Source organism: Haliotis rubra, unplaced genomic scaffold, assembly GCF_003918875.1.
Source record: "Haliotis rubra isolate DU_JTF1 unplaced genomic scaffold, ASM391887v1 Scf654, whole genome shotgun sequence".
Taxonomy (NCBI): Eukaryota; Metazoa; Mollusca; class Gastropoda; order Lepetellida; family Haliotidae; genus Haliotis; species Haliotis rubra.
This window is the reverse complement of record NW_025767362.1, coordinates 27,543-41,305: the sequence shown is the minus strand read 5'-3', so window position 1 is coordinate 41,305 and position 13,763 is coordinate 27,543. Positions and strand designations below refer to the sequence as shown.

At 41.7% G+C, this 13,763-nt stretch overlaps 1 protein-coding gene across 1 annotated transcript in view; it reads left to right on the top strand.

The window, feature by feature from the left end:
- The first annotated feature begins 3,392 nt into the window (after window positions 1-3,392).
- LOC124257251 (putative oxidoreductase GLYR1 homolog) overlaps window positions 3,393-13,763 on the top strand; it is a 30,839-nt gene continuing 20,468 nt past the window's right edge. Inside the window, exons 1-3 of the mRNA XM_046691264.1 lie at window positions 3,393-3,648; window positions 3,744-3,780; window positions 6,084-6,166. Coding sequence (XP_046547220.1) covers window positions 3,614-3,648; window positions 3,744-3,780; window positions 6,084-6,166 — 155 coding nt within the window. The 5' untranslated portion in view covers window positions 3,393-3,613. The remainder of the gene's footprint in view (window positions 3,649-3,743; window positions 3,781-6,083; window positions 6,167-13,763) is intronic.

Sequence of the window (13,763 nt, the reverse complement as noted above, 5' to 3'; positions counted from 1 at the left end):
AAGGTGCAGGTTTTTGGAACAACCAGCGATGTACATTTATAACCCATGTCACTTGGTCGAGGGTACAGATAACGTGTAAATCGTCTTTAAAAAGAGGTGAGATGAAATTGGGTTTAACGTCGTGCTTGAGAATATTTCGCTCATATGACGACGTGCATGCGTGTGTATGTGTATGTGCGGCTGCTTGCAAGAGCCCAGACTGAAGCTGGTTTTATAGTGCTAGCCCACTGAGATACCATGCCGCAGTGAAGCTAGAGGTGAGATGAAATTGGGTTTAACGTCGTGCTTGAGAATATTTCGCTCATATGACGACGTGCATGCGTGTGTATGTGTATGTGCGGCTGCTTGCAAGAGCCCAGACTGAAGCTGGTTTTATAGTGCTAGCCCACTGAGATACCATGCCGCAGTGAAGCATGAATACCCTACTCAGACACATTATACTGACTCCGAGCCGACCAGTCCTTGTTGTACCCATTAATGCCGAGCGCCAGGCAGGGACCAACAAGTACCATATTTTAACGTCTTTTGGTATGACGCGGTCGGGGATCGAACCCGCGACCTTCCGCTCTCCGGGCGGACGCTCTAACCACTACACCACGGAGGCGGCCGTTTTTTAAAAAGATGGGCGGAGTGCACCCCACACTGGAACCGCCCGTGGTAAGTATCACCTAAATTTTACTTTGTGGTCGGAATCATGTACATGTATATGTTGCGAGGACTTGCCTTCAGTCAGACGATTTCGAAAAGCGACACATTTTACATTTATTACAATATCTCTGGTTGTACTATCATGTTGAAGAATATTTCCTTGAACTTGTTTTCCTACAGTTAACAGTGGTGGATATCGTACCTGATTCCATAGCCCTTTTGCAGCAAGCCGTATGGCGGGACGACTACACCTCGAAGGTGGGTAATCCGTTCAGGAAAAGTATTGATGTATATATCTTAATTATAATTATTTCTGGCGTTGAAAATGATAATCTTAAAAGCACAAAGGTTGTGTAAACACTTTTTATTGATTTAACGTATTGTTAGGAGTTGATAGAACATACTGTGTTATAACAAACGAAGTATATAATATATGAAGATTAAGTGCCCTAATTTATTTCGATAATATTGCTGATTGGGACAAGATGTCTCCCGGTGATTGTCTCACGTTCAGACGCTTGAAAAGAGACATAGAAGGGAAATGTGTATTATGAAAGAGACTGAGATACATTTCACGAGAAAGTAGGACGGGATGGTTGATTAACGGATCAAACGTGAAGAAGGTAACTCGTTAGAAAGGGAGACAACCCTAAAGGTAATTTCCCGTATGTAGTATCACACATAGTTCGATACAAGCAGGAAATGATAAAAAGACGTCGAACTAATAACATTGCTTTTTCATAACGATTGCATTAATATCTTCATTTCAGTTATTTGAATTATTTGAATAAATGTAATTGGACTGATTTAAACTTTTAATATTAACTTCGCATTGAAATTAAGAACGCTTATTTGTATGAATTCGTGCCTCCATTTTGTCTTAAAACCGACACACATTCTGGTACTACATATGCTTTTTAATAAGTGCCATAGGTATCTGTAGCTCACCTAATTACAGATTTATTTTTGAGCCGTGAGAACGGCTATAATGAACGACAATATGTTGATTACGAACGCGCGACTGAGCGTGGTTCAAAGGAAGCTGTATTACCCGGAGAAGGATGAATTGACTGGTACGAGAACAAAGAAAGGATATTCTGCAAGAGCAATGCAGCGTTGGGCATTTCAGTTGTGTTCATATAGTATGCCTTGGGTCGATGATTGGCTTGCAACTACCAGAAGCCTGCATCAACGCGACAGAAGTGAGACCCACGCGAGGAAGGGAGATAATCCTAATAAGTTGACAAGCACAAACCGTTTGCAACAAGGTTTATTCTCAATTTGTTTAAAGTACATATTAAATTTTGTTCATAATTACAACATTAATATAACTAATAAAGCATAATATTGGTTGTTAAAATACTTACTTAGATGTTTTAAACTTTTATATTTTATCCTGTATTGTAATTACTGGTGCTTAGGTATGAACATTCTTATTTTTCTATCGTTCTAAAAGCGACCATGTTTGTTGCACTACATATGCTATTAGCATGTGCCAAAGGTATCTGTAGCTCACCTTTTTACAGAAATATTTTTGGGCCGTGAGAACGGCTACACAGGAATTAAAAGATAACGACGATCATTGTGTAAGTTTGTGATTGATTTGCGATAACTAGAGTGAGAACGAAACACAAGATCTAGCCTCTTACCAGGGTAAGTGTGTATACACTTCCGTGATTGCCATATACCGATTGTGACAGTAGTTTGAATGGGATCAGACTGCACTGTTTCCGGAGGAAATTTTCTGTTATGTCAACAAACATTAATTATCTTGGGCTATTTATGTAGATGTGTATCGTTTGCATCATGGTAGAGGTCTTGAAAATGAAAGTCATGAAAATGTTTGTGGATATGTGCTTCAAGAAAAAGATTAATATATTCAGTCTTCAACGTTGTAAATGCGGAAACGTGTCAGTCACTATCCAGTGTTTGTGAACAGTTTGAATAAGATGTGCATGAACTGCAAATTTGCCCGACAACAATTCCTCCTCTGTTCCCTACATTACTCCCAAAACTCAGACTATGCGAGACAACAGTTATTGTCAAGCAACACATGATCTCTCGCTCGCGGGTATATACATATATCAAACGTACATATTACTTGTGTAGAATTATATGACAACCTTAGAGTAGACCCAGTGAAATCATTTCGTCATAGAAGTCATTCAGCATGTATATTTAGGACATAAAGCATACATATTGAGTGGATCAAAGGAAAAATCATTAATGCATTTAAACTTTACTGTAGAGGCAGTATTTCGTTTGCTATCGAGTCTTGCTTCGGTAATAAGCAAGAGCGCCGTGACGCGTCCCCTTACACGCTAACAGGAGCTTCTCCTGCTGTCCTATACAGGTGATAACCACCCCCCCCCCCCCCAAAAAAAAAATAAAATAAATAAATAAAATAAAATAATCATTGATGAATAAATTAGAAATACTAGAAATAATTAATTAGATAAGGTTTCTGACAAAAAAATTCCTTTTTTATTGTATTTTACTTTGGCGAAGTTTCAGTTTCGGGTTGTCGTTTTTTTCATCTTTCCTCCCACACTAACTCCTATATGGTAGAGGTACATTGTGGCAACGTGAAGATGTACGACATGTATTTATTGGTCAAGACTGACATTTATTACGCTGCTAACATTAACCCTCATGGTGTGTAAATCTTACAATGGTTATTGACGCCTCGTCTTTTTGAGAGGGTTATCCGAAAATTAGGTGTAAAATAATATTTTCCGCAAATTCCAAAATAGCAAAAACAATTAGACCCTCATACAGAATAATTTATAGATCCATTTTTAAAAAAATCCCAAACTTGTGTTATTGTATCTGTGGGACTTCCACTAAATACAGCTAGCCTGTGGGTCTCATTGTTTACTGGTTCGTGTCAATTTGACCCGATCCGAAAGTCCCGACGCCAACTTTTGTCCCATCATGCAACACTGCCCATGTGAAACTGGACAAGATGGCGGCCAAGTTTAAAGTTGGAGATCTTGTGTGGTAAGTTTTGTCGAATTTTCGAAATACGATCTGGGAATCGCTTGTCATTTTATTTGCATATCGGAATATTTATGTTTCCCGTGATTTCGTTTCAGGGCAAAGATGAAGGGGTTCCCGGCTTGGCCAGGAAGGGTGAGTTTACGGTCACACCGGCAGCGGTTTGGGGCTTCGCTTGCAAGCGCATTGTGTGTCAAACACCTTTCACCGGAATACGCATATTTACCTTCTGATCAGCGTGTAGACTCATACCTTTTTATTGTCTAGGGTAATAGGGGCCATTTTTCATTACTGCATTAACAACATAATGTATATTTACCTCCAGAACCAGCAAAAACGATACGAAAATATTTTGACTTACACAGTTATCTCCCCTTAACCGACACACCAAGCACCTGCCCACAACCTGATCTCTAATGGGTTTCACTGTCACATTGAGATCTTCGTTTCTTTTGGTTTTTTGGGCAATTTAATTTATTTACTTCATGTAAAACTTCAATTATATTTTCCATTATTTTGAGAATAGTTTTCATTCACGTTTACATTACAAAAGACATTCTTCTATATTACGGTCAGTATCATTTGTGTGTAATTGTAACTGATGTAGGTTATTTGTCACACAAATACAATCAACCTAAATTGTATAACTTTTGCTACCATTGTTTTTAAAGGATGTAGTTACATTATTATTTTTCATTTAGAAATTACAGACATCTATCAGATCTGATGAAGATATAATTCTCATTTATTAACGTATGTGATTCTTTAATTCAAACTTAGTTTTGGGTCAGTCTGCAATTTTAGACTGGAGGTTATGGGTAAGCTTATGATGAAAATGTTGGTTTACCATGCTGAAGATCTAAGTGTAATGTGTGAATGCCATTCTTGTTGTCCCTCGTTTTTATGTTTCTGGAATAATAATAATGATAAAACAAGCATTTAAAACTGAACAAGGCCAACAAAAGTAATTTCATGTACGGCCGAATGCATATTCTTGTTTCTCTCAAGTTATGGAAATCACATACTTAAAAACATACACACAAGCTCTGAGGGAAGGGGAGTTTTTAGAAGAGATGTTTATGGTGTGACTTGTTCAATTGACAGACTGATTCTAGAAATCATTCAAAGAATGTAATTGTGTAAACCAAAAATACTCAGGAACAAGTGCCCATCTCCTTATATGTGATAATTAAAACAAACAATTAACTGGAAATATCTCAAGCAACCACCATTATGACAGAATATATAGAAAATAGCCACAGACCTTGTCACATGTATCACCTGCTCCTTGGAAGAAAATTGATCAGTTCTTGTTTTATGTAAGTGAGTGGTTGACATTCATAATGTTGATGCCCGGGTTAGAATTGATCTTTGGTAACCCGGACTTGTTGTTAGAGGCGACTAACGAGATCGGGTGGTCAGGCTTGCTGACTTGGTTGACACATGTCATTGTATTCCAATTGCATAGATCAATGCTCATGCTGTTGATCACTGGATTATCTGGTCCAGGCTGGATTATTTACAGACTGTCGCCAAATAGCTGTAATATTGCTGAGTGCGGTGTAAAGCTAAATTCAGTCAATCAATCATAACATTGCAGAAATGTAACACTCAGGTAATAAGATGCTAGACCTGCTGGGACATCATTCTGAAGAATTGTGCAATGTGAAAATAAGAACAAATTGTAATTGAGTATCATGTATTTATTGGTTTTGTTGTAACTACAGTTGATCTTCAAATGTTTTACTGGGGTAATTTCTTTTGAAGGGTTGGGTGAATTTTCAAAGAATAGGTTTGTCACATTGATCTTGAAACTGTATGCTGTTTTGACATTTAGAGACAGGATAATATGTTGATTTTTAAATTTGTTTTCATTAGAAGGAATGATAATGACATGTTTAATGAACACTTTGTATTGTTTACTATAGTTTGTCCTTGTTTCCTGCCCCAGAATTATAGATGTTCATGGATTTCAACTGTTTCAGTACCCCTATAGTTACATGTCTTTACTGGTTAAATCAAAGCTTGTTCCAATGTTACAGTAGTTATCACTGCGGAGATAAGTTTCTTATGTTCAAATGGGTCAGATCCTACATAATGAGACATGTTCTATATGTTGTTTGTGTAAGAAGTTATCCTTCGCACAAAATTATCCATCAACTGATGGAGCCCATTTCATGAGAATTGTCAATGCTGTCCTTGTATGACATGTTGTGAGACAAGAAACTGACTTGCAGTAGTGTTTAACTTAGTTGTGAACATATCGGAAAACTATCAACACTTATTGTAATTGTTAGATATCATTTGAGACCCAACTGAAGACCCACTATGCAAGTATTGTAATAATGATCTATGTCTGTTTGTTTATGAAAACTAATCCTATATTGCAGCTGAAAACCCCATTCAAACATATTTCCTCCATGGTATATGTTTTTCAGGTAATCCAGCCCAAGGATGAAGTGAAGCGTCCATCCAACAAGAAGCCTCATCATTTTGTCTTCTTCTTTGGGTCTGAGAACTAGTATGTATTCAGCTGTGTATTTCTTGCTAATGTTTCTGATTTGGATTGTTTCTGGTTATGCTGCTCTTTCATCAGCTAACAACAAAATATGACAACATTTATCATTCAGATGAGGCTGCATTCATAGTTGGAATGTCATCCAAACATAAATATCTAGTGTCTTTAGAGTTAAACCAGGATTTGTGAAGATAGTATTTGCATGTGTAATTTCGACAGTACTGGGTACAACTTTAGAAGTCAACCTTGGCACCAGACATGAACCCCTTGTCAAAGTGGTGTTTGTTGTCAACCTAGGCACCTGACGAGAACAACTTGCAGGGGTGGAAATAACCTATTGTCCAACATCCCAGTCCAGAGTTTTTTTCTGTCGGGCAAGCAAATTTGTGTATTGTGCTGTACCAGTGTCCAGTTGACTTTCCAATGTTAATTATGTTATTTACAAAATCAACAAGAAAATATGTTTTCTTTTGTTTATCGTCCGGTTCGCATTCGTTTTGGTCAGAAAATAATTCAGAGTTACCTTTCTTAGTTCCTAGTGCATGCTCAAATCTTTTTCATACAAGCTCCTAACACCGATGTCATTGTCCATGTTTGGGATTTTATAACATTGACATGCACTGTTGTGAGTTTGTTAGATATTTTTAATTTAAGCTCCGTGCATCGACTTTGCTATGCATATTGGCGATCTCAGTAAATTTACATGGGCTGTTGTGAGTTTGTTTGAATTCTTGGCAAACAATTTGCTTTAACAATTACGTCTGCTTCAATATTGGGATGTCAAAACAATGCTCGCTTGATGGATCTGGTTTTAATAGCGCCGCACCCACTAAAAATAAAAAATAAAATGAAGTAAATATAAAGAAAAACAAACTGTATGATAATGAAAAGAGGGAACATAAATTTCGAGCAATGTGGGCCGACACGTATCTATGGGTCAGGTACAATGAAGAGAAAGATGTCGTGACATTTCATCGGGAAAGCGAAATACATTTCTGGAAGGCACTTCTCACTTTAGGATTGATTATATCATATTATAAGTCATATAGTGCATCTGATGTACATCGAGAATGTGAAATTTTTGACAAACACATCGTAAAATCCCAACGAAAGTGGGGCATCAGGTGACCCAACTAGCAGTGGTAGTAGCAGAGAGGTCAATGCATCTAGTGGTCAGTCTGTGGCATGTCCTATACTCAAGGCATTCAAAATCTGGGATAAAACTGTCTATGGAAAAACTTTTCATTACAGCATTTCACATAGCTAGACAAGGGAAACCTCTCAGTGATTTTGAACTTACCCTTGATTTACCTGAATGTTTACTTGAATGTTGACATTGGCAATTCATACAGGAATCGTGCTGGTGCCAGAGAATTTGTAAAATCAGATGTTGAATAACCTAAGAATGTATCACCATGTTTAAAGAAGCTGTACAGTAGTATATACAATGGGGGTTCTGGATCACTTTCAACCAAAGCCTCTGCAAAGCCTTATTTCACAAGTAAGGCTTTGGTCGGGCCCTTAGCTCTTGCTACCATTACCCCTACTATGAAAAAGTTTGGGACGATAGCGGTTCTGGATCACTTTCAACCAAAGCCTCTGCAAAGCCTTATTTCACAAGTAAGGCTTTGGTCGGGCCCTTAGCTCTTGCTACCATTACCCCTACTACAAAAGTTGGGGGATGCGAACGCACCTCCTAGCCGCGCTACCGGGGGTATGGCTGGAGTAATGGGACACCGCTATGCTGGAGGTAACACTGTACCGTACGGTACGATCAATAATTCTTCTCTCACAAACCCCCTACCTGGCCCATCCCTCAAGTAGTACAAGTTTGGCTCGTCTGCTTTGATGTCCACTTTATCTATGTTGTAAGTTTTGACTGACCATATAGGATCGGTGGCTCGCCTACGGCTATCACCCTCGTGTTCCCCCGGCTGGTATAGATACCTCACTAGGGCCCTATCTGGTATCTGTTTCTCCTTCCCACGCAATGGAGCAGCCCGGCTCTGCAACTATTGATTTTAGTTTGATAGCTGCGTCTGCGGTTTCTTATCAGTGAGCGGGTGACTTCATGGTTGATTGCCGACACCACCTTGGGTAACCTCGCGACCCATTCAGTCGATCGTTTTCCCGGGTTGCCATCTCCCTCGCATACTGATGTCGAATAAAGCTCTGCCAAAGTCCTATTAAATCTCTCAACTATGGCTTGGCTGCGATGGGCTCCAGCCGTGCCACGCCTGACCTTTGTATCGTGTTTGGCTAGCAGTTGTGACATCGTCACCCATGAACTCCCGTCGAGGTCAACTTGCAGCTCTGTTGGCCACGTCAGCGGACTGCGTTTGTATATCGTTCAATCCTCTGGCTACCTGGACCGAATCTTTCGCGGTCAAGGGTTCGGCTTCCTTGTAGCGACTGGCTACGTCCACTACGGTTAAGGCATACTTGTACCTCTTGTCGGTAGGGTAGGAACAGTAGGTCTGCCTGGTGAGCGCTATTAGGTATGTTAATACCGAACCTCCTTCTAGGCACGTGGCGTGGTGCGGTAAATAGATCTGCCACAGGGCTTGTTTTTCAAGCCACGCTTTGGCCTCCTCGAGGGTACTTTCGCCATTTTAGCTAGCTTATCTACAGCACTAGCTCCTTTCCAGTACCCACGCGGGCTGTAGTAAATAGCCTCAAACTTTCTCTGGTTTTAAGTGACATGTTCAATTTTCTCATGCCCATACGCCGCGTGCGTGTTTATCCCATCAATAGCTATCCAACGTTTAGTGTCCATAGGCGACAGGGGCGTCTTGTTTATAGTCAGTCCGTATATCTTATGCCCATCACTTCTAAGTGTGTTCATTTTATGCCTAAAGGTACGGGTCTTGAACAGGGCTTCCTTGAATCTGGCGTGTTTGATGTGTTGTTTCACCACATACTTCTTAACACCCTTAGCCTTCCGGTTTCACCATTGTCGGCCTTCAGTATGGAGTACATCTTAGGCCTCAACCCTATGTACTTTCGGCTATGGGCGTGCCAGCACACTCGTCCTTTCATCTTACCTAGGACCTTTTTATTTACCGTGCTGTGTATGGCATGGCCCTTAGGGTAGTCGCTGGTGTCATACAAATCGAGGTGTTTTTCATGTCAGCGCATTACCGTCCTCGGTTCGAATCTCCATCAGCAGGGAATCCGTGTCAGTGTACAGAACTTCACACCTGTCGTCGTACTGTTTCTTGAGCTCGTTGTAGTAAAAGTCGTTACATCAGGTGTTTGGATAAATCGAGGATGCTCATCCCCACGTAAACAGGCGGTTGAATTTTATGTGGCTTTTTCTTTCATGTGTAGGGCAACTAGGTCATCGGTGAATATTTTGCTTTCACGGTTGAATGCGGACTGGCTATCAGTCTCCTGAGCTTGTCTTCCTCATTCGACCGAACCAGCTTCACGGTCAGCGCGTTTCCTCAGGTTCTCCATAGTCTTACCAAACACCGAGTTGTTCATGAGCTTATAGAGATTTTTCTCAAAGTCACTGGTGGCAAGCTTTTCGGAGGTCTGTGTTCATTCTGATGTAAGGCTCCATCCAGGGGCTCTGGGTGAACACGAGCACCCTGTGTATTTTGGTCAGCCTCATACCCAACGACAGGTACAGCTGTAGGTTGCGATAGTGAACGATGTACTTGGTCTTATTCATTAAGTTGGGCACGAGTTTTTCAACGTCTGTCACACGCCCACCTAACAAGTTATGTTGGTACTCAGACATCCAGTCTGGGTTAACCCTCATAATTAGGAGCCAGGGGTAGCTGTTGTGTGATGTGTGTAATGCCTTGGGGTATTCCAAGTCAACCTCGAGGATATAACCTTTATTCAATCTGGTGCGATGCTCATAACATCGACCTCCTGTGACACCCATTCGAACCCCTGTGGGTAGATACTGGCTCATGGCCCAGCCATACAGGTTGTTGGCGTCGAGGTAGAGAATGTGATTGGTTGGCTTGCTAGGGTCGTAGCCCTTAACGTTATTGATTATTTGCTTTCGGCGTATCGGCTTGGTTGCCATGGAGATCCCACCTGCATAAGCCTTTCTCAATGAATAGGTGCATGTCATAATCTGTAAGCAATTCCAACTTAACTCCGGTCTTTTTAAGCAAGGCATCCCACGACAGACCTGGGCTGGTGTAATACCATCGGGGTCGAGTTTATACTGCTTGAAACACGTCCGCCTAAACGTCTCAAACACGTCGGCTAACAGCAGTACATCTGTCCTCAAGTACAGGTCATGATAATCCCCAGGTTCTTACAACCCAGTTTATTCCATATATTAATAGCATGTGAGTAATCATCTTGGGATATTTCGAGTCTGTCAGATTGCTGTAAAATTCTCTGATGGGGTAGTCTGGTCTCAGCGAACTTGGGCCAACTATCCATGTATTCATAGGGGTACACACCCTTCCTCATAAGCAGGGGTCTAGTCTCCGGCGCCTGTGTATCGGTCGGTGATAGGGAAGGTATCGTTGGCCTTGACCAGACTGTCTAATGAAGACAATAGAAATTGTACTGAATCTATGAACCTAAGGCCGTTTAAGCTGAAGGAGATGTATCTCTCCATGTTGTTGGGGATGCACGTTATATTACCATCGATTTTAGCGATGGCCTGCATGATTAAGTGAGAGTCGTACCCTCTCAAGTTGTGAAAGACCACGGGGATGTTTATTGTCTTAGGGATGATTCTAAGCTTGAGGTTACACGCAGCGCTGTGGCGCCTCTATACTTACGGTTACGTGGCAGTGATCTCTCACCGAATCACCATTCAGTGGTGAGTCACACACGTGACAGTTAGTGCTACAGGCGTGAGCTAGCCTGTCGGGCTTGGTCATACGCATGGGGCGACTCTATACAGTGCGTTCCTAATAATTTTTCTTCCTCCTGCAAACACTTTAGAAACCTTTCAGCCGTCAGGGCCCCTATACACTACTGGGAGCTTTTCGTTTCCCCATCATCAACGGACGACAATGTATCCAAACCCACAGGCTTCATGCTCCTGTGTTTTGAGTGTGGTGGGGTACCCCAACAGCCTCAACTGTTGGGGTATCCCCAACAACTGGTTTAACCAAGGCTTCAAAGTCGGGAGATATGATATAAGGCACAGACATTTGGTTCTTGTGGTTACCGAATTTTAGGATATTGTCACCTTCTTTAGGCATGTCGACTTCGTGATAGCCGTCTGCCCCACACCTTGGCAATCCTCCCGGTGGGATTCTAATAAATCAGCTCGTGTGAAGCCATGTAGGCACCGTCGCAGAAGTGGGTCTTTTCTCTGTGTGCCGATTGGTCATACAACAGCCTGCTAAAGTGTTTTATCCAAGCGTAGTGGTACTTGTCACCTAAGCTGGATCATGAATATATTGATAACACGTTTCCCCACCACTGGGCTGACCCTGTGCACTATTGTTGTGTTACCTTCGTTGCCCAAAGACATTTATAGCTAGATTATTCTGTTTTTCTATTTTAGTTATCTGGGATATGGGGTGGGTTCATCTATACCATCCCAGTTGAGCCCATCGTCTTGGGGATAACTAGAAGGCCTGTTCAATTAGTGTCAGCTGGAAACAAGGCTGACCTGATAGCTAACCTCAAGCAATCGTCTCCTCTATTCCTGACGTTGACTATGGCATGTTTTTCCTATAGTAGGGAGGCAAGTCTAGGTATGACCCGCCTCTGAACGGCACGTAGTTAGCTATGTCTAGATAGACATTATCGATTTTATCTACAGTCCACCCGGACCCCAAGTGTGTGTAGCGTTCTAGGTATTCTCTTATCTGCTGAAAACTAGTATCGATTGATGCGTCAATGGTCTCTATATGGGTCACGACCTCTTGTTTACCCCGGAAGTAAGGCTGAACGTGCTCAGTGACACCTCCCCCCACCTGCTTATCGAGTGACATTTTAACTGTGATTTGAAATTTGATACTTCCTAGACTGGTTAGTTCCTGGTTGACCTTATCAGCTATCAGAGGTTTGATATCTGCGATATCTATGTTCCTATCAACATGCATACGCCAGCCTCTCAAATAGTTGCCTACAGCACGCTCAGTGCGCATCGAACTGTAGGTCGACAGCTCTATTCTGCCGTAACAGTTCTACAAGCTGTGGCTTTCTCATTCGGGAATATCCCCTAACCCCAAATCACGCCTGAACTTTCAATTGTTTTACAGTGGGAGGTTTTGCTACGGGGCATGTGATAACAATGCGATTAACCCGGCTCTCCCCAGGTTTGAATAACCCGTGAATCCAAGCTGTTTTGCTTGAGTTTTTAATTGTTTTACCGTAGGAGGGGCTTCTAAACCTAGTAATTTCAACAATGCTGGTTTGGGCATTCGAGAATACCCAATTACACCCCTCTGCCTGGCGACCATTTAAGTTCACCAACAGTGGTCATAGTTATTACACACCTAAGAGAACCAATGTCTAATTGGCCCACCGTAAGGTAAAAATCAAGATACACCTTATCGATTATTCCCTCAACCCACCCGAATATGCAGCATAGTAGGGTGTTTTGTATTACTTGCAACGAGTCCCCAACAAGTATATCTATATCCCCATGCACATCTACTCGCCCACCATCAAAGTAATTCCAAGTGTGCCCAGCCCATGGCACATCAAACCCTACTTTTACAATGATTGTAAACGAGCACCCCTTATATAGTTCACTAACAATCATGGGTTTGAGGACACTAATATCTATACTTTTCCCCAAGTCCATCTGCCAGCTGCTCAGGCAACCTTCCCTGGGCTCAATTTCCACAAACATAGCTATACGTAGGTGTGTATAATCTCTAATTGGGACCTGCCTTACACTGTTATCTTGAGAAATCGCCTACGTTCTTTTATGTAGGCCTTTTTATTCTCGTAGATGAGGTGATGTCTGACTACGTTCGCCCCGTGAGCTTTACATAGACAGTAGTGCCCTTTAACCCCTATACCGCACACAGAACACACGTAGTTAGGGCTTCCCATGTGGAAACAACAGTACCCTGAGTCCTGCATTTCCTACCACAGGCCTCGGTCTTCCCCATAAGTATGTATTCGCATCGGTATGGAGCAGGTCTCATGTTTAGCATACTTATATGGGTATTTAGTCTAATTGTTTCAAGAACCAATGCAGTCGCTGCTATACCCAGCTATGAAGCCCAGTTCACGGTCCATTTGCCCCTTGGATGGTGTGTAGTACTGAGCGAGTGTGGGTTTATTGAGTGGTTGCAACCGTTTACCAGTTAATAAGTAGTATTCTTTCGGCTGCGTCGTCAACATCGTGGAATGTTTGAACGGCATGGTTTTCACGCCTGAGTTGTTCGTTAATGTAATCGATCCTCTGGAGGTTTTTAGCGTGCTTTCGGATTGGGCAGCCTGTAATTTCTCAATAGCGAGATTATGGCTTCCTCTCTTCCTGTATTTCAGCCGCTGTGACTCGTGAGTTTCGAAGAGGAAATTACTCCCGAAAATGCTAGGGCATTCACTAACGCCCCACCGACCATCATAGCTATCGTGGCCATCTTTACTTCATAATATTTTCAGGTAGTATCCCTTGTTTTACTAGGATGTCTTTTGTAGCCATCGC